The 21802-nt window shown below is 39.6% G+C and overlaps 1 protein-coding gene across 5 annotated transcripts in view; it reads right to left on the reverse strand.

Annotated features, from left to right (window-relative positions):
• Positions 1 to 7557: 7557 nt before the first annotated feature.
• The window catches only part of VWC2 (von Willebrand factor C domain containing 2), a 113024-nt gene continuing 98779 nt past the window's right edge, over positions 7558 to 21802 (reverse strand). For all 5 annotated transcript variants that reach the window (XM_074945247.1, XM_074945248.1, XM_074945246.1 and 2 more), the window contains exon 4: positions 7558 to 11582. In XM_074945247.1, coding sequence (XP_074801348.1) covers positions 11431 to 11582 — 152 coding nt within the window. In that variant the 3' untranslated portion in view covers positions 7558 to 11430. The remainder of the gene's footprint in view (positions 11583 to 21802) is intronic.

The raw sequence follows: 21802 nt of genomic DNA on the forward strand, positions 1-21802 counted from the left end.
TCTTCCGCGAACAATTACCAGGTAAGAAATTATTTCTTTCTGATAGCAGTGACTTCAGTTTCCATGGTAAGCAGGGCTTCAGTCATCCCACATTAAATTTCATACGGATAAATTAGTGCTACAGGCCCATATGCAATTCCTCTCCCAAAATGGCAGAATTTCAATTTAATCAATCAGTCATAATATTATCAGTATTTTCCCTGCAATCTTATGGCCGTGCCAGCAGGTCCCAAATTGAACATTAAAGCTCTCTTGGCTCTTATCTGGAGTAGGCTAAATCTTTAGATAAAAAGATCTATTTATATCCTTAATGCCTTAATGCCTTCTCATTGTTGTTCCTTAGTGGGCCTGATCCTTAAGGGCATGTTAAGGACAGTGACAGAAGCCAGCCTCAGATCATTAGCTAGTCAATTTCCATCCCACCATCAACCTCAGCCTGGTCCAGTCCACACGAGATCCACTTCCTGGACACTACAGTGCTAATAAACGATGGTCACATAAATACCACCCTATACCAGAAACCTACTGATCTCTATTCCTACCTACATGCCTCCAGCTTTCACCCTGACCACACCACACGATCCATCGTCTACAGCCAAGCTCTGTGATACAACCGCATTTGCTCCAACCCCTCAGACAGAGACAAACACCTACAAGATCTCTATCAAGCATTCTTACAACTACAATACCCACCTGCGGAAGTGAAGAAACAGATTGATAGAGCCAGAAGAGTTCCCAGAAGTCACCTACTACAGGACAGGCCTAACAAAGAAAATAACAGAACGCCACTAGCCGTCACCTTCAGCCCCCAACTAAAACCCCTCCAATGCATTATTAAGGATCTACAACCTATCCTGAAGGATGACCCAACACACTCACAAATCTTGGGAGACAGGCCAGTCCTTGCCTACAGACAGCCCCCCAACCTGAAGCAAATACTCACCAGCAACCACATACCACACAACAGAACCACTAACCCAGGAACCTATCCTTGCAACAAAGCCTGTTGCCAACTGTGCCCACATATCTATTCAGGAGACTCCATCACAGGGCCTAATAACATCAGCCACACTATCAGAGGCTCGTTCAGCTGCACATCCACCAATGTGATATATGGCATCATGTGCCAGCAATGCCCCTCTGCCATGTACATTGGTCAAACTGGACAGTTTCTACGTAAAAGAATAAATGGACACAAATCAGATGTCAAGAATTAGAACGTTCATAAACCAGTCGGAGAACACTTCAATCTCTCTGGTCACGGGATTACAAACGTGAAAGTTGCGATATTACAACAGAAAAACTTCAAAACCAGACTCCAGCGAGAGACTGCTGAATTGGAATTCGTTTGCAAATTGGTTACAATTAACTTAGGCTTGAATAGAGACTGGGAGTGGCTAAGTCATTATGCAAGGTAACCTATTTCCCCTTGTTTTTTCCTACCCCCCCCCACCCCCCAGACGTTCTTGTTAAACCCTGGATTTGTGCTGGAAATGGCCCACCTTGATTATCATACACATTGTAAGGAGAGTGATCACTTTAGATAAGCTATTACCAGCAGGAGAGTGGGGTGGGGGGAGAGAAAACCTTTTGTAGTGGTAAACACCCATTTTTTCATGGTTTGTGTGTATAAAAAGATCTTCTGTGCTTTCCACAGTATGCATCCGATGAAGTGAGCTGTAGCTCACGAAAGCTTATGCTCAAATAAATTGGTTAGTCTCTAAGGTGCCACAAGTACTCCTTTTCTTTTTGTGAATACAGACTAACACAGCTGTTACTCTGAAACTAGTCAGGAGATTTGCAGAGCAGCCCCTGTGGAATTCTCAATATAGTTTTAATAAAACACTAGCATTAGTGGAAACAAATTCATGTTGAAAAGTCTAATTTGTGCTGCAAAATCAGTATCAGTATTGAAAATAGTCTAACTCAGTAGTTCTCAATCAGGGGTATATGTACATCTGGGGGTACTCAGAGGACTTCCGGGAGTACATCAGATCATCTAGATATTTGCCTAGTTTTACAACCAACTACATAAAAAGCACTAGCGAAGTCAGTACAAATTAAAATTTCATACTACTTGTTTATATTGCTCTATATACTGTACACTGAAATGTAAGTACAATATTGATTTGATTTTCTTATAATTTATATGATAAAAATGAGAAACTACAATTTTTCAGTAATAGTGCTGTGACACTTTTTTGTATTTTTATGTCTGATTTTGTAAGCAAGTGGTTTTTAAGTGAAGTGAAACTTGGGGGTACGCAAGACAAATCAGGCCTCTGAAAGGAGTACAGTTAGTCTAGAAAGGTTGAGAATCACTGGTCTAACTCATTTGACCCTTGATTTTTTTTTTTCCTTTTGGATCAGTAGGTGACTTGAAGTGGGGGTGGAGTATTTCATTTGTTTTTTTAAAGTATTTCATGTTTTCCTTATTGTAGACACTTCCTTGGAGTTTATATCCTCAAAGTGGGGAAGAATTACTTTTGAAGGAAACAACTAATTCTGATCTCAGGAAATTCCATTTGTAAGTAATCTCAGCTCACCTAGTATATTCCCTGCATGGCAAAATAAAAGAGCTGATAGCAGGGGCAGTTTCTAGCTATTTTGACATATTTCTAGGTAAACAGTTTAATACAATAGCTCTTCAAGTTTGGGATTTTCAAGTCGTAGCCTTATACACATAGACCATGTTTAAACGTTTGGATCTGTTACACTTATTACATTCTGAGAAGGAGAATTAAATACATGTGCTTCAGCATACTTAATGTTACTTCTTAAACGTAAGGGAAATTAATTAAAGAAATTATATTGCAAGCACCTATTTGTATATTTTTATACATAAAGGTCTAAGACTTCATAAAGGTTCTGATTCGATGTGAATTGTGCCAAAAAATTAAAACATTTGAAAAACCATAGTGGCTGCTTTTTCAGTTTTAATGAACTAGTTTCTCTGTAGTGCATATTTATGTATGTATATCCAGGGCCTCTAATTAATCAAAAATAAATGCAAAAACATAATTAAGATTAACAGAATGACTTTTTATTGCTGAAACAGTTGTATAAACAGCATATCTAATATTTAGCAGAATATATAAAATAGCTATTTTTATCAAACGCCATTTTAAAACAAGTAGCTGGGAAAAAGCAGTGTTTGGGGGGGGGGGGGAGCTTTAGCAGTAAATTATGAAATTAATCTATGTTCAACTGGAATCTACAAAATGACCAAATCCTAGTTGTTCCGCATTTTCATTGGTAAACAGGGATAAACAGAATGCAAACTGTAAGTGTGGTTACACTGATTTGAAGCACTGCACATAAAATGTCATCTCCATAATTAGCCAATCACAATAACACTAAATTACTTAGCATTAGTTTGACTTATCAATGGTTAATAAAGCATAGGAAACGGTGAGTCTTGTGCTGGTAACATGCCAAGTAATGTAAGCAGATGGAGCTTTGTACAGTACCTACTGCAAATAAATGCCAGGATTACCCTCTGGAATTAATTATTAGTTTTTAAGGCAGTAGAAATATAGATTAAGATGCACTTTTAACTTTTTTTATAAATAGAGAAGTACATTTATCAATCTGATGCACCTTTTAAAAAAAACTGTAGTTGGCACACAATTCCATCCCCTAAAGGCATTTATGAAATATCAACCATGCTTCTTGGGATAGAATTGAATTGATAAGGGTTATGCTGCAATAGTTCTTTTTATTTTGATGTGTCATATCCTATAAGGGTCTTGCCTTGAGTCTCTATGCACACATTGTAGCATAGTGTGGAAAATGGTTGTTTTTTCTGCTCCTCATAATGAGTGAAATTCATTCCATGAATCAGGCCAACTCAATGCCTATATACCACTTAAATCCTACTTGAGACTTATTTGGAGGGATTAAATAGTACCACTAGTACATAGGCCTTGTGCTGTTTTACTACATAGAGGGAATTTCACCTTCTATGAACGTGCATTCCTCACAATATTACTTATACCCATTCTCATATCTGATAATTCATTAATCACAATTAAATAGTTATGATATATAGTCTATGAGACAAATGTTGATCTCAGTTACATTGGTGTTAATCTGGAAATTAATTTACTTTGGTGTAACCAAGATCAGAATTTGTGAATATATTTACACGTGCTGTCAGCAAATGTTTGTGTACATTCTGTATATAGATATGCCATCGATATTTTTCATGCTTCCCAAAATATTTCCATATTTTTCAGTTTTCTCTCTTGTATTTCCTTCAAAATACTTCCTTATTCTCTCAAAGCCTGGCTGGAAATTGCAAACTTCTTTGCATATAAATCAGAAAATTTCGTTTTCTGTCTTTTTCAGTTCTCAGTGATAATTCCATGTAAGACTTGTATTTATATTTCCCATTTAATCTTGCTATACCTGTTACTTAGTTTGCTACTTTTCATTGTTGTGCAAGAACTGATATTGCCATGTCACCTTTGCTTTTATTTTATTTTCTCATTAATTTTGTCTTTTAATTCAGACCTAGGCCCATCCTCAGCACTCCCACTAGGACTTGTAGGTACTTTGAGGGCAACCTTGCAGCTGCCTTCTACAATATTTGCACCAGGAGAATTCTCCACCCACAATCCACTCTGCTGAGGGTCCCTTTAAGACATTCTAGCCCTTTTACTTGGTCTAGAGGGGAACCAATGGAAGGGAGGATCTCACACCAGATGAGATGTTGACTGCTGTTACGGTGAACACCAAGACTGTTGACTGATGCAAGGGTAAGCCCAATATTTACCTTGAGGGATAATGAATGTTGACTATGTCAAAATATTGTCACTTCTATGTGTTGATACATCCTGATGAAAATATTCAGAATGCAATATCTCCTTTTTATAGCCATTCATTTCTTATGTTGCTGTTTTTTTTTCCTTTTACAACTTAACAAGAAATGAAGTTACAGGGTTTAGATGTGTTATTAGCCTCAGTTGAGCCATCAGGAAGCAGAAATTAGTAAATGTTACCTCATAAATTCAGAGGTAAATAAGATTTTTTTTCAATTAATTTAGCTCCAGCTAATCAAGATGCGGTGTTTTCATGACTGATCCATAATTAGCCATCAAAAATATATACTAGGTCATGTTACTTATCTCTTTACCAATTCAGGATTCTGTTGTAACTTTAAACAATCCTGTTTAAAGTTAATCAGGTAGTAGCATCTCTACCTCATTTGGTAGGAGGCTGATCCATAGTCTGATATCTCAGACTGGACATTTTTTTTCTGATATTTAGCCTTGATTTTTCTGCTTCGTGGGACATTTGCTTCCATGGTTTCAGTGTTACATTAGAATCTGGTTCTTACTGCAAAGTGTTTCTATGAGATATTTCATCATCATCTACAATTTAACACTCTCAATGCCTTTTTTGTATTGGAGCATGATTGATTTTAGGGTTGTCTTTAACATCACAAATGGTAAGATGCTTGAACTTTAATCTAAAATTCCTTTTTTACCTAGAATTGATGAATGATTTGGATGTATGGATAGCAAAGTGGAAAGTAATATTTTTTTTCCCTACCATGGTCTTGTCTTTTCTTTCCTTGGGGTTTTTCAGCAACGTACTGGGCAGAGTGTACTTTTCATGAAGCCATATAAACACAGTATATAAAGGGAACATGTTGGCTGTCAAGGGAAATGGGTTATGTCAGCCTGACTTTTAAATGAATTCCTTTTCAAAATCCCCTGTATCTAATGTGGAAATAACTCATGATCCATTTAGTATAATTGCCTTCAAAAGATAGACTTTTGACACTAAAAGTAATTAATAGTCCTGCAGTGTAATGTAAACATAGTGTGAGAATATAGAGATGAGATATTTTTTCCAAAGAGTGAGGAATCTCTTAATTATGATTGTTTTCCTCTCTTTTTTGGTGGTATAGGCCCCAGTTTAAGGATCCATCTCTATTCTGGACAGCTACATAAGCACTTTCCTAATCAGGGCCTCAGTCTTCTGCTCTTCTGTGTTGTGTCAACTTCTTTACTGCTTTGTTATTATACTCCTCATTTCTTTTGTCCTACGATATGTTATTGCAACCTCCTTGTCTTTTCCCACCCATTTTGTTCCCCCACCCCGTGAACCTCTTCTTACTTTGTTAATTTCCCTCACACTCATAGTCTTTCTGTTCCATCACCTTCCTATACTCAAATTCTGTAGTTTTCTCCTTATTGTTTGGCTTGATATATTTCTTCCATTGTCACACTCATACCATTATGGCTCTTCCTCTTTCTGATGTTCTTCTGCTCTCACCTTTTTTCCCATAATAAAAACCTTTAAGAATGGCTATATTTGCCTTTACAATATTTTCTCTATTTGGTGTCTTTTTCTGTCTTTCCTGTCCCCTTGCCCCCAAATCCCAATAAGAATAGTTAAACAGGAACATACCAATGCTTCAACTTGAGCAGTTTAAAGGCTCTCATAATGTACCAGGCAGTTGTGCTACAGTATAACGTGGGAGCAAACTTCTGAATGCTGCTTTTTTTGTTTTTGTTTTTTGTTAAGCATTTAACCTTTCCATCTATTATGTTTCCATCCCTCCTGACCATCACTTTGAATCTAACAGAAAAGAACAAATAAAGAACAACTGAATGCTTCATGGAGAAAGCTGGAAAAGAAGTTATATTTATAAATAGTTTTGATCTCACATTTTCTATTTCCCCCCCCCATTCTTAGTAATAGGAACATTTTATATGAAAGACTTTTTTTTTAAATATTCTCTGCCTATTCCCCTATCAGAAACCATATGTGGCAAGATCTCTGCAGAACCTACTTATGCGTATTTGAGGCCAAATTCACTCCTGTTGTAAAGCCACAGAAGTCAGAGTTGCACTGTTAAGTTGGCTCTGATTTCAGATAGGAAATAAGCAGGAGAATTAAAAGCAGAGACCCTGTGTTCATGGAAGTATCACTAAAAACAACTCGGGAAAGACGAATGCCCACTCATCTTCACAACTCACCCACAAAAACATCCATTCACCATGAAATACAGACTTATTCGTGACCCATTAGCAGGTTTTGAAATTTAGTTAAGGCCCTACCAAATTTATGGCCATGAAAAATGTGCCATGAGCTGTGAAATCTGGCTACTGTAGGGGAGGAGGGCTCCTACCATGTGCTGGGCTCCAGCTGCTAGTCCCAGCTGGACTGGGGAGGGACGGGACTTGCTCTTCCTCTGCAGGGGCCATTCCCGGGCCAGATCAGACCTACCTCTGGGAATCTCCCCTGGCTGCAGGAAGCTCCACAGATGCACTGCCTTCAGAGCTGGGCTCCCAACCAGCAGCTGCAGGTAGCCATGGGAGATTCCCGGGGGTAGGTCTCACCTGGCCCCTAAAGTGGCCCCTGCAGGACATGAGGAAGTCCCATCCCTACCCTGCCTGGCTGGGAGAAGCAGCTGGAGCCCAGCACATGGTAGGAGTCCCCAGCTGGGGCACCCCAGCCCTGCACCTCCCCAACTCCAGCCCCCTACAGCCCTTGGCAGTCACCAACCCATAATGCCCTCCCCCCCATACCCTGCAACCCTCACTTCTATGCTGGCGGTAGCACTGGCTTCAAAAGCTCTCTGGCCGCCCAGCTCTGAAGGCAGCACAGAAGTAAGGGTGGGAATCCTGCGACCCCCCCATGACTCCTTTTTGGGTAGGGACCCCCACGGTTACAACACTCTGTTTCAGATGTTCACATGTGAAATTTCAGAGAAATTGACTATTTTTAAAATCCCATGAGCATGAAATTGACCAAAATGGATGCTGAATTTGGTAGGGTCCTAGTTCTTATGGATGAAAAACTGCAAGATAGAGAATTGCCAACCAGCTGAAATAAGTAACACTGCTTGAACAGCGGCAGGTGTCTTTGACCATTTTAACTGGCTTGAGGTATTTTCCCGTTTTTGACAATATACATTAAGTGATAACCCAATATTATTTGCAGTATTACATATTTTTACCACAGATTCTAAAACTATCATTTTATGGCAAACTGATGTTTCTTCTATGTTTTACTTGATTAAAATTATAAATTGGAAAGAGTTAAATATAACTTCCAGTAAATTGTCTGTTAGCAAGAGAGAGCTTGTTTTAATGTTTCTTCATTTTTGCTCAAACCTCAGCTGAACACTTCTCAGTATGATAGTCAATGCAACTCAATACACTGTGTGGCTTTGCTCATTAGGAACTATGTAGTTGGATCTTATTTGTACTTTTGCATGAAGAAATTAAACCGCATGTGCTTCTACATTCAAACAGGAATATTACTTCAGTTATGTGGTGAGAGGTAGAACAATATAGATTTCAACACCGGTATCTAATATGGACACTAGGAACATTCTGTTCTGCTTAAAAAGTTTTAGAAAAAAGTCTACAGATGGACAGTCTGTTTCCTGTATTCCATGTTTGGCAAGGTTTTATTGTTCTTTTCCACTGCTATTTGAAAGACTCTGTAAGATGTACCTTTTTTCTTTCTGGTGCAGTCCTCAGCACCTGGGGGGGACAACATCCCACTGCAGGTTGTACATTCCTTTTCTTTTTATTTTTGAAGGGGAGAGGATATTGTTCTTTCAAAGTGGCTAAATCAGCACTAGTCTAAAAGGTGATGATGGGAAGAATTAAGATAAACTCTAAATAAAAATTAGTGCATCTACAAGGTGCCAAATTCACAGCGCTGGAGCCTGAAGTTCACATCTACAGGTATCACAGCTACATACTGACATGCTCTCACACATTACATTGCCAATGTTCCTGTTCACTGACATAGTAGAATCACCCTTGTAGAGTACAGTGCTTCTGCTTGTTCACTTCTTTGCCTCTTTACTGAGGCTGTCAACAAGAATGCCAGTCAGAGCCCATTATGGGTTGTTTTTTGTGCAGCGTTAACATCTGCGCTAGAAATTTGCCTTTGCCCATCAATTTCATACAGGCCACTGAACAGTTCTCAACTGGCAGTAGTTATTATGGACCTGGGCTGGGTTTTGTTCAGTGACCTAGATGTAAAAGGCTCCATAGCCATCTTGCCATCCTCCCAATCATGATTTTTAAAAAGCAGTCTCTGCAACTCAAAAATATTTGAGAAACATCTTCAGTAAACCAGAGACACCTGAGAGATCATAAGAAATCACATAAATCAGACAGGAAATTCTGGATGAAATTAGAAAAAGGCTGAAACGGTTATGTTGGTGTCAGGATTAAAAATGTGAAGTGGAAAATGCTCAGTATTAACTATGCCCCTGAATTGGAACAGGGATTTGAACCCACCTCTCCTACATTCCAGATGAGTGCCTTAACCTCTCTGTTGGGTCTTTCAATCAATTCTGTTGAAGGTGGGAGACGCCTGGGTTGAGAATCCCAGGAGGGCTTTGGCTTGGGTTGATCGGAAGCCTCACTCATTAGCTGTGGGGCAACATCAGGGCTTTGCACGTGCTGACTGATAGAAATTTAGGCACCTGCAGGGCTAGGCAGAAGCTGAGTAGTGGTTTTGAGAATGCCAGTGGCACCTAAATGTTGGAATCCTAAGTATCTTTGTGAATCTAGCCCTTAGCAACTTGGGACCAAAATCTGTTTGCTTTATTCAGCTGAGTAACATAACTACTTTTGTAAGGTGAATAGGATTTGGCTCTGATTTAGGGCCAAATTCTGCCAACTTTAGTTAGACTGAGTAGGACCTTACTGCGCTAGTAATTTCCACTCAGGGAATGAGGTACTATTGTTGGTAGAGGTAGCAGGATCAAGCACTTCTATGTCCAGATTTGCAAGAGTGCTCCACATGTTGGGTGCACACATGTGATGAAGCTCTTCACAATCTGCCCATTAGTGATTTCCATTTACTACCGCTAGCAGAGTAATATTTTTATGCTAAGAGTGAAACATTTAGGGTACATGTGTTGGGCATTCTTTCTGCTGCTTATTGATGATAGCTTTTTAGTATGATATTTTGATGTACTTTATATACATGTACATAGGCTTGAGAAAAATCATTTTGATAGTTGATGGGTTCAGAACACATTTGAAAAAATCATAATCAGTCCAAAACCTACTTTCCTCGATTGTCCACCTCGATGGACTGAGGCTATATGTGAACTTGAAGTACATTTTGTTGTAGGATTATTTTTCTTCAGATTTTTAATTGTTATGGTTACTTAAGCCTGCTGTGCATTTTATGTCTTTGCTGCTTCATAGTTTCATCATTTTCTTGTCCATGATCTGGCTGAGAAACAGTTGTCTGGCGATTGATAGCTATATGAGCAAAATCCAAACTTTGGCCCTTTGAAGTCAATGGCAAAACTTCCATTGAAATCCTGATAGAAGTCTGAGAGCTAAACAGTGTAAGTTACGCATCAGGTGTCATGTAATTAACTACTAACATTGCAATAATTCAGCAAAGCATATGCTATAGTTAAGTCCATACTTAAGTGCCTTCTTGAACCTGGGCCTCACTAGTGATTCAACCAAAGTGTAATTTATGAGAGTAGCAGAAAAACCAAGAGCGTGTTTAAATAAAGCAGGTCTCCACTATTTTATCTTACACCTGTTAATTGCTTCTCCTATTATACTCCCCGTCATACTCTGTTGTCAGTTGTACTTGTTTTTCACAACCATTAAATGTAAAATCATTGCAAGCTGAATTGTTTCGTCACTTACAGTCCTTATATCAGATATGGGATGCTTTACATCACAAAAGAATTCATGCTGATGTGATGTGTAAATACCTGAAATTAATTCTTATAGGATCCATGTTTAGAGTTCTGAAACAATTAATTACTATAATCAAAGTCACAATTTCATACTCTCTTCCCAGTTATACTAGTGCAGGGCCACTGGAGATGCACGCAGAATAACTGAAAAGAGAATTTGGTCTACTTTTGCACATATAATAAATTTAGCACATTATTTTAAAGCTTATACCATATATTTTCAAAAGGTAGAACTTTGAAGTACCTGAAATATGTGATTTGCTGGCTATTTCCTGGCCACACGTCTATTATTGTTGCCCACCAAAAATAAAGTCCTAATAAAACTAAAACGGAAATGTTTTAGGCATGGTGCATGTACACAGTAGGACAGGTGACCGTACCATATTTTAATCTGTATCTATATAAAACATTTATTTTAACCTCTATAATGGGATTATATAAATACATAGAATATTTGATAGCGTGTACTCAGTGCACTCACCATGAAAATAAAACGTTAAGACAGGATTTTTTATGTCCAAACTTTTTAAAGTATATGGATTTCTTTGTCTTGCAGTATTCCATTACTATGAAAAACAAAATACCAGTATGATGATCTTTTTCTCCTCACCAAAAATATTCTTATTACAATGAATAATCTTTCCCAGGCTTATCTAGGTTTTCACTGCAGTGAAGTATTTTATAAAAACATCATAGTACTTTGATTTGTAGATTCCCTAGATTTGTTTGCATTCATGTCTAGTGCACATAGCTTGTCGTTCAATTCTCCAAGTGCCTTCTTCGTAAGTACAGTGACATATAGTGCATTCATCCGTCTTCACCTCTCGGCCAGCTGGAATGACAGTGGTTTCTGCAAAGCAGTTTGGGCCTAAAAAAAAAAAAAATTAATATATATAAGCTGTAATATGTTTAGTTTTTGCTCCTTAATGCTGCAGACCTAGTATGAAATTAGTAACAAAAAGTATGTTACTTTTAATGTCATATAGTTGTGATTTTTAAAACAGGATATTTAATTAGAAAAGGCAATGAGAACCCTCTGTTCTGTGTTTGTCTGGGGGGTTTGTATGCACATGTCCCCTCCGTTCAGGAATATGTATATGTGTGCTAGTTGTACAGTGTTTCGTAGTAAGACCATACACAGCGATGATAGACATCTGGACAGAGTCTGTTCCGGTAGATAAATACAGATTTCCATATTGTCCAGAAAGAGTAGAACACTATAGCATGACTACAGGTTATCAAGCATTTTACTTCAGATTTTATTGCTTCTTCCACTGGAAACATGTTTAGAATATACTTGTAAAGTATCCAAGCTTTATTTTGTGTTAGCTGAGAAAAGTATTTCCTGTCTCCATTATAACAGAGTATAATGTTATAATAATAATTTAAGTCTGTATCACCACCTGTGCACTCTATATATTGATATATTAACCAGCAATAAGCGAAGCACCCTTTTTTAGAGTTCACAGAAACATGTTTGTTTCCAACTACAAGGCAGGAGAACTACCTGACAGTAGTCTCTTCAGGCTGGTACACTACCCCTTATAAAACACTGTGTTTCTGAGTTTTCTTTGCAAACAAAAAGTAGAAGCCAACTATTTGTTGAGCACAAATGGAATGATTCATATGTTAATTTGAACAACAGTCTCTTAGGATAAAAGAATATCATTTTGTTCAGGGTCTGTGTACCAGATATATTACACCTATAGGCTGAGCTAGTGCCCAATGAGTTCCAATGGACACTGCGTTAGACCCTTAGACCACTGAAGAGTTGCCCCTGTAGAAAATACCTTCTAGAACTTGCAAAACTCAAGTGTACTTTTTAAATGAAGTTCAACTTGCATAATTTTATTCTTTGTATATTTGACTGACCGTAACTTAGACAACTAAAGTATTAGGCTTTGTTTTTGGATTCTTGCTCAAAGTTTTGCACATAATAGAATTGCCATCGCTCACCACTCAGAGCTTAAAATCAGCATACCACATTTAAAACATCTAATTTTATAGTGGTACCACCTTGTTCTCTGACCCTTTCAGTTTTCACAAGCTAAGCATCACTGGGCTAGATCAGTACTTGAAAGGGAGACTTCAGCTACTGCAGAAAGTGATATTCTTTCTTCTAAGTCACTACTGAACTAATGCCCCAAACACAGTCCTGTGGGTGGTATGCTATCTTTCAGATTCGATTAAAAACAACTTTGTGTGTGTGTGTGTATGTATATATATATTTAAGATTTCGGATTTGATTAAAAACAACTGTGTGTGTGTGTATATATTTTTTAAGATTTTAGATTTTTCCTACCAATATAGCTGTTATCACTTGTCATATGACCAGGATACTAGAGTTAACACTTTCTGATTAACTGAAAGTTTAGGCAGATACAGTATTATTATTGTACCTACACTTCTGGGGTAGAACACAGCAGTTTTCTCTTCATTGGGATATAAAGATGCGTGGGTATCATCCTATAGAGACCTTCACTGTAAAAGATATGCAATAAATGCTAAATTATTAGGGTGAAATTCACTGCTGTACAGGGAATCTACACAAGACCTATATCCTACTTAAAATCCACCTAAGCACTGAGGGACATTGGAACTAAATTTTGTTCTGAGAGAGTAAATGTTATATTTTGTTGTGACGAGCAACAAGAAATGAAATACAATTTGACCCTTAGTGAATTTAATTAATTGCGCTATTTTAATTCCCTTACATTGAAAAGTATCTTATGCTATGAGCGGTGCCATTGAAATCAGTGCATTATTTAACATGAGTAACCATATCACAAATTGTTAAACTACTTCAGTTTGGAGAGGCCGTTTTATATTGGTAAGTCTAGTATCAGTCACCTACTTGAGAAGGGTAGGCCTATCACAAAATAATGGTGAGACAGCAAGATATTAACAAGGAAGATGTTTTCTTAATTTTCATGTGGATGGTCTGAATGACCACTAACTACAAGGGAAATTATCTATTTTAGGGTTTTGTATTTTCTTCCATCACTGAAGCATTTGAGCATCTTTCATGTTAATTAGATTGGTATACTAAAAGTTCCTTGTTCACTTCAAGTGGTCTTTAGCTATTCTCCCTCTTTGTTACAGAAAGCTTTGATCAGGGAGCTTTCCATAACATAAACCACCATACTAAAACAATAGATGAAACTTAGTCTGGTTATGATATAAAAGTGTTACACTGAAGAGGCTACATCAAACAAAACACTGGGAATTTATGTGCACACAGACATCAGTGTATGCTACATGTACATGTATTCTGCAGTTCTCCTTCTTCAACTTCTATGGCTTTTGATGCTAAAGCATAACTTGACTTAAGTTTGACACGCTAGCCAGAGTGGTCAGGTGAACTGTATGTGCTATCAACTTGCTGTGTGACCTTTGCCTCAATGTCCTCTTCCTGTAAAATGGGGATAACACCTCCTTACAAGAGCATTGATAGTATAACAACATATGAACAGCACTTTGAAGGTGTGAATTGCTAAATATGTGTGTGATTATACCTCCTCTTTAATATCTACACTATTGTGAATTTAGTAAGATGTTCCCCAGAAAGCTGTACTTTTTTTTTCTTTTCTGTCTTCTGGGCCATTTGCAAAGATAAATCTGGAGACTTCATGAAAATTAAGGTGCACATTTAATGTTTGTTCTGCCAGAGATGAGAGACTCCCTATAGACAGATGTGCAAGAAGATATTTTATGCTTAGGGACTGCTCCACTGTAGACACTCCTGACTCAACAAGAAAGGAAATATTTATATTTGTAAAGATATTTTTCAATCTTATTAGAAATATATAAAACAGTTGGTATGATTTCTCGCAACAAAATTTTTGGTGGCCTCAGAATGTGGCCACCAACTCTCCTTGCTGGCCGCACTGACACTTTTTTCCTAAAATAATTAACTTTAGGAAAAACAATTAAATATGCACATATTCACATCCAAATCATTGTAATGTATATTTGTAGGCTTTTTGGCAGATTCAATAACAAAAATAATGCTGCCTCCCTCTTCTGCCCTGCTACCCAGGGCTTAATGGGTCCTGGGGCTTGCTGTGAAAAGTGATTTTTCATATTTGTTAATATCATAGCGCACTTAGTAGCTACCTGGGAGGCTAGGAAAAGTGATAAGTGATATTGCCAAACATACAAGTATCACTTTTCACAGATAGCTAGTAAGTCTGCTGAGAAAAGTGATATTAACAAACATGCAAGTATCACTTTTCTCAGCAAGCCCCAGGATTTATTAAGCCCTGGATAGGGGGATGGAAGGGGGAGGCAGCAGTGACAGGGGATGGATACATGGGAGTGGGTGGTGTCTGCTGCCATGGGGCCAGGGCTCAGTGCCCATGGCCAGAAACTGCGTGACTCGAGCTAGGGATCGGAGCCCGCTGCCACACAGCAGGAGCTGTGGGTCAGCGCCCAGGACTAGTGCCTGCTGCTACACGGCTAGAACCCGGAGCTGGGTGCTGGAGACCTGGAATCAGGAGTCAGCACTCACTGCAGCGCAGCCAGGGCCAGGGGTCGGTACCCAGGACCAGCTCCTGCCACCATGTGACCACAGCCCGGGAACAGAGCTGTGGGTCAGTGCCTGGGTCAGGGGATCAGCACCAGGGGCTAGGGCTGTGTGGCTGGAGCCTGGGGCCAGTGTCTGCCACCTCATGGCCGGAACTGGGAGCTAGAGGCTGACTGAAGCTCTGCGACTGGAGCTAGGGGGCAGCACCTGCTCCCCTGCGGCCAGAGCCAGGGGTTGGCACCCAAAGCCCTTCAGTTGGAACTCGCTGCCCTGAAGCTGAGGTTGGGAGTTGGTGCCTGTGGCCGAAGTCTGGGACGAGCCGGGAACCAGCACCTGCTGCCATGCAGCTGGAACCAGGGGCCAGAGGCTGACACCCCGAAGCTGAAGGCCAGTGCCACGTGGCCAGAGCCCGGGGGGTCAGTAACTGCTGTCCCACTGTTGGAGCCTGGAGCCGCATGGCCAGGTTCCTGAAGTCCCGCAGCAGGAGCCTGTTGCCCAAACCCCCGCCTCCCCACAATGTGGGTCAATAACTCACCTTGCTCCTGCAGTGTTGTGTCCCATCTCTCTCCAGAGGCAGTGCAGGGCAGCGCATCCAGGAGCAACAAGGAGGGAAGAGGAGGGGCTGATACTTTGCCCCCCCCCCTTTCCCCTGATCACTCCTCAGGAGGCTGTCATGGCCGCATGAAAAGCCCCTGGTGGCCGCATGTGGCCATGGTGGACGCATTTGAGAAACACTGATCTAACTGGACATCATCATCTCTACATCCCCCCCATGATGAGAGGGCAATTCCTGATTAAAATATAATGAACAGTTAATAGTAAATCAGTCTGGTTATTTACTCACTAACCATCAAAACTTTTCCCCAATGCCCTGCCTGAGCAGCCAGGGAGGGGAAGGAAGCCTCTCCCCCGTAGCTCACTCCAGGGAAGTTAAAGGGGTTTTAAGCAAAACTCTGGCGTTTGCAAATTGTGAATTTTTAATACATTATTTAATAAGATAGATGGCCTGGTATATAGCTGGACACTTGAAGACAAACCAAGGTTTAAAAAATTGTTACTGATTTATCACTCAAAACATTTGAATTAAAAAAGAACTATGTGAGGGTAAAGCAGCAACTCTTTTACAACCTAAACTATCCAAATACTTGCTGATTACAATATTATGGTGATCTGGAATGTTGCTTCTCTGTTTGCCAGTAGCATAATGGAAAACGAATCTCTTCTCCTTGGCCAATAAAGCATGCTACCTGCCATGCTTTGTGGTTTCTAAACTTGTTCTTTTTAATACTATCATTCCAACTTTAGCATCTGTACAATTTAATGTAGCAACAGCCAATAGCGTTTGTTTGAGAAGAATTTACTTTACAAATACCATGATCTAGGTCACCAGGTTGTGTAAACTGGTGTAGCTCCCATGAAATCAATGGAGCTGCACCTATTTAAACCAGCTGACGATGTAGCCTCATCTTGTATAGGATAGTCGCAACAGGACCAATCCCAGAAGTAGTTTGAAATTCTTCAACTTGTTTCCCAAAAGTATATGCTTGATCCTGCATTGATCCCTCTTGACTAGGGAGATTTCTTTCACAAGTCTAAAGGTCTGATTCTGTTGTAACAGTGGACTAAATCAAAAATAACTTCCATGAAAACTGCAGTTACATCAGTGTAAAGCGAGTGTGAGATCAGAACCAAGTTCTTGGACAGTTAAGTAAGAAATCCTAAATTTCTTGATCACATTGAAATGTTTCAGCCTAATTAGGTAAACACATAGGTAGGTATTAATTAGGACTATATAGGTTGAGGCGGCTTCTTATATCCTCAAATATGTTTTTAAAAACAACTGTTGGCATAAATGCATCTCTTGTACAATATTTTGAGGTTTCTAATTGATACCATGAAAAGCTTCCAGTGAATTAAGATGTTCTATGCTCTAATGTTGATAAATACAACAGGATTTAATTAAAATGCAAATTTGGTCATCCCAGAAGAAAACATCCTGATACCAATTATCAACAGAAAGTGCCCAAGCCATTCACCTACAGGTGCAGTATTCCTTGTAACCCTGACAACCTTTTAAGAGAATCTTTCAAGCCGCTGCTCCTCCCCTTCCATAAAAACAGTTGTGCTTTACAGTATTAATTGTGTTTAACTCCTTTGCAGAGTGACCCTGCTTTTGCATATGCACTCACCTATTCAGACAGGTGCAGTAACTTAGTCACATTGTAATCAATGATTCCATAATATATTAGGCCAAATGATGGGCAAATAACCTCTTCAATGCATGAGGTACAAGTCAAAGCAAAACTTAGCCCCTTCGAAATACATGCCACCATCAGTAATAATACTTTGATGTAAGACTTCTCTGTCCTTTGGTCCTAGCTGTCCTACACTCCTTAGTAATTGCCCTTCTAATCTGTAATAGTCATGTGGCTTGTCAGGCATCATACAGCACATCTATCTAGATATTTATATACTGCACTCATCACTGTGGTACCCAAGCACTTTACCAATTATATTTAAAAAAGCCAGTTAGCTTTGCTTTTCTCCACCTATTTAAATGGACAGATACATTTAAACCTATTTGTCCTGAAGGCAATGATATGTCATAGATAAAACAAAGTTACAGATCAATCAGTTTCACCTGACCTTTTGCATACTTTGTTTAAGCAAATTCATCAGGCTCTTTCTTTGTTGAAAAGAACTTTCATAGAGTTGTACTTAGGGTTAGGCAAGCTAAGGGCCAGACCACAAATTTCAGATTATTGAGACTGGCTCCCAGTGCTGTAGTTAAAAAGATTCCCTTCAACTGGAACATTATACTCAAGACCCTACTGTGCCTGCTGAACAATTCTATGTATTGATTTTTTTTTAAAACAGTAACAGCATGGAGAGAAAAAATAAAAAAAGGAAGTCCCCCATTTAACGCAGACCCAGACTAGACATCAAACTGCAGGCTATTCCTCACCCCCCCAAAATCCAATCACTGCTTTCTCAAAAGATGTATCCCTGTCTGCTTCAACCTCTTCCACTCTCTGATCTCATCTAAAGAGTCTGTATCTTTGTGATTTGACTTTCCCCATCAGGTGTGTAGATATAACATATCTTTCACACTAATGTTTCTCTGAAAAGTGGAGAAAGCAGTTAGATGAACTAGCAGAGGTAGTCTGAGATTAGAACAGCTGACTTGCATTCTTCTAAAAAAATTAATCACCACTGTCACTGCCACACTATTGACTACTGTCAATCCAGTTTTGCCTCTTACTAGCCTAACTCTCTTGATAGATAGGTATATCTTTGGATACCACTGTACCAGACTAAAGGAGTGGTTTTAGTTATAAAGAGTTGAATTTCAAATTTTAAGAACAATTTGGAAGTCTTTAGGCCCTAACAGTGGATGCTTTACATAGTTTAATCAATGCCTTCACTTTGTGTATTAAAGTCCTAAATCATCAAGACATCTGTTTAGAGTGCTAGTGAATGTGTATGTTCAAAGAACAGAAAAAAGCTCCCATCTGCTTGTAATTCTGTCTCGCTTCTATAGAAAAAGGTGGATTGCACACTATGCTGCTGTTCATAAAAACTGTTTTGTTCGTGCTAGACAGAATCTTAATGTGTTGCAAAAGAAAGCCAAGAATACTTTTTCTAGGGTTGATTTTCCTGTTATATGCACAGAAAACTGAAAAAAACTGAAAGAGAAACGGGTATAGTAAAAACTATTAAACATGCCACAATTTAGGAACACGGGTGGAAGAGCATCTGTAGCCAGACCGAAGAAAGCTGAACTAAGTATTTGTGCAGTGAAGAGGGTTGGAAGTGTTCTTTGTGGCATTGCTATACAAAACGTATAGTAACAAGTGCTACCAAGTTTGCTTTTGCTGTGGTCTGTGTATACTTTTTCACCAACTAGGGTAAATCTCCATTTAAAGCTGCTTTTTAAGCTCCCTTTGAGGTTAGTGAGACTTACAAACCTTGATGATTTTTTTAAATTTTACACTTCATGGCTCTGGCCCCATGTGTGATGTCCACTTAAGTGCAGAAATTCAACAAAACAAAGCCACCTTACTCAGTAAAAGTATTCTGCACTTTTCTACATAAGTGTAGAACCTGATTTTTCACTGCCTTGCTCCTAGTGGCAGCATTTACACCTGTGCGAATACAGTGTAAAATGCTAGCCATTCAGAACTGTTCTGTTTTATATTAATTTTGCATAGGTGTAAATGACTGTACAAGATGCAAGGTAATAGGGAATCAGGAACACAGTATTGTAACAACATTTCCCTTTACACATGAAAATGTGTAAGGTGTGCTATTTGAGAGGACTGGATTTTCAAAATCTTTTTAGTCAACCAAAGAAAACCAGTAAACCAGAGAAAACAAATGGATTGAGCTGAAGTAGAAAGAACACTATTATCAAATATCATATAAGCCAAACAAAGCATCAGAGCATACAAAGGGCCAAATTAAATACAGAGACTTGAGTCATAAAAATAGGCACATCAAACAAGCTTCTTGATCAGAAGAAGTAATAAAGATGGTGGAAGTGAGATACTTACCCTAAAATTATTTTCAAAAATAAGGCGTAGAAGAGTGAATCCCCTGGAGAATCTGTGGAACTGTACCAGTTAGAGATGAGGTGAATACCTTTGGGAAGTGTGTGTATTTCTCTGCAAACTTTAGTTATTGTTAGAAACTCACAAGCAGCTTAAACATTTTGTACTTGTGTTTCTTTAGAACTCAGCAGGCACCAGCTTGGTGTTTATGGAGTTAGTGGTGGTGCTTTTATAAACTATAAATTCATGTTGGATGCCACAGGTTCAAAGCACTCATAAGCCAGGCTCTGCTTATTTGCATCTGAAGTCCTCTATCCCTATTAACACCAGACAGGCTAACGAGAATTGTCAGTAGAAGGAAGGAAGGTGACTTGTCTTATAGTAACTGAGGTCTTTGAGATGTGTGGTCAATATGGGTATTCACTGTGGGTGTGCATGTGCTCCTGGAACCAGACGTTCTCCAATAGCAGTGTCTGTAGGTGCGTGCCTGTGCCCTTCATCTCCTCATACTCCCTGCTGAGGAGGAAAAGGGCAACACAGACTGACCGCCTGCCCAGTTTCTACTCTACTGCAAATCTAGAGGTGAGCTGAGAATAGCAAAAGGAAGACAGATCGTGAATACCCATAAGGACCACACACCTTGAAGGACTCTGGTTACTGTAAGGTAAGTAACCCTCCTTTTTTTCTTCAAGTGCTGGTACCTGTGGGTGACTTCCAAGCAGGCAGATATGAGGAACTGCTTTGTACCAGTTTACAGGATTGTTGAGCAGAGGCTTGAATCAGGGCACAGTGGCTGGTAGCCTTTTGAATGGAGCCTAGGTTGCTGCTTTAGTGATCTCTGACAGTAGGATTCCTGGCAGGGAAGCCACTGAGGCAGCTTGAGCTCTGGTAGATTGAGGAGGAGGGTCTTCCACAAGCTCATAGTAAAGGAGGATGCAGTGGGAAATACATTTTGAGAGTCTTTGGGAAGATACTGCCTCTTGGCAAGAGAGACTAATAACCTCAGATCTTGTCCTGTCCAGGTAGAAGGCCAGATTCAGATCCCAGGCAGGTTTACTGTTTTGAGGTGGGTAAAAACCAAGTAGCTCTTCACAGGAGGAGGAAAGACATCAATAACTTCTAAATGTATCTACAAGTGAACTGACAGATAGGCCCTATGACTTCTGTGAGAGGAGATAGTCCAGGATAAGAGGCATCCCTGACTCCTCCAGAGGCAATTGATGCTTCTAGCACCACAGGGAGCACTGCTTCCATTTGGCAGCAAAATACTTTCTAGTAGAGGGTATCCTGCTATTGAGGAGGATGGATTGGACCTCCTCCAAGCAAGATCTCTCTAAGTCAGTTGCCCATCCCAAAAAACAGGCTATCAGATGGAGCAATGCTGGGTTAGGATGGTTGGACCTGCCTCATTCCGTGACAACAGGTCTGGAAACAGCAGTAGGTGAATGCACAGGTGAGAAGCCATCTGCAGAGCAGTGGTGAACAAGAACGATCATGGCCACCATGGTACTGTTAGGATCACCATTGCTGTATCCAACTTGATCTTTTAGGGGATAGAAGGTAGGAGGGGCACGGGAGGGAAGCCATACATCAACAGATGCGACTACTGCTTTATGAAGGTATCCCCTCTGAAGTTGTGCCCTTGGGCAGCCCAACAACAATAGGCCTGTCTTTCCCTAGGGTGTAAAAGTGCACCATGATGGGAGTCCCCACTGACTAAAAATCCACTGGACCACTGATAAGTGGAGCTCCCACCAGTGAGTCTCATGAAAATGCCAGCTGAGGGAATTAATTATGCCTGGTAGGTTCACTACAGAGAGGGTAATCTGATGCTGAATGGACCTATTCCAGAGCTTGTCTGATTCCCTGCAGAGTAGGGCAGACCTTGCTCCTCTGTTTATCTAATAAACAATGGAAAATATCTGACCTGGACATGAACAGACTGAATGAAAGACAGGAACCTCTTCCACACTTTGTGAACTTCCTGAAGCCTCAAGAAGGTTGATGTGGAGT

Source organism: Natator depressus, chromosome 2 (genome assembly GCF_965152275.1).
Source record: "Natator depressus isolate rNatDep1 chromosome 2, rNatDep2.hap1, whole genome shotgun sequence".
Lineage (NCBI taxonomy): Eukaryota > Metazoa > Chordata > Testudines > Cheloniidae > Natator > Natator depressus.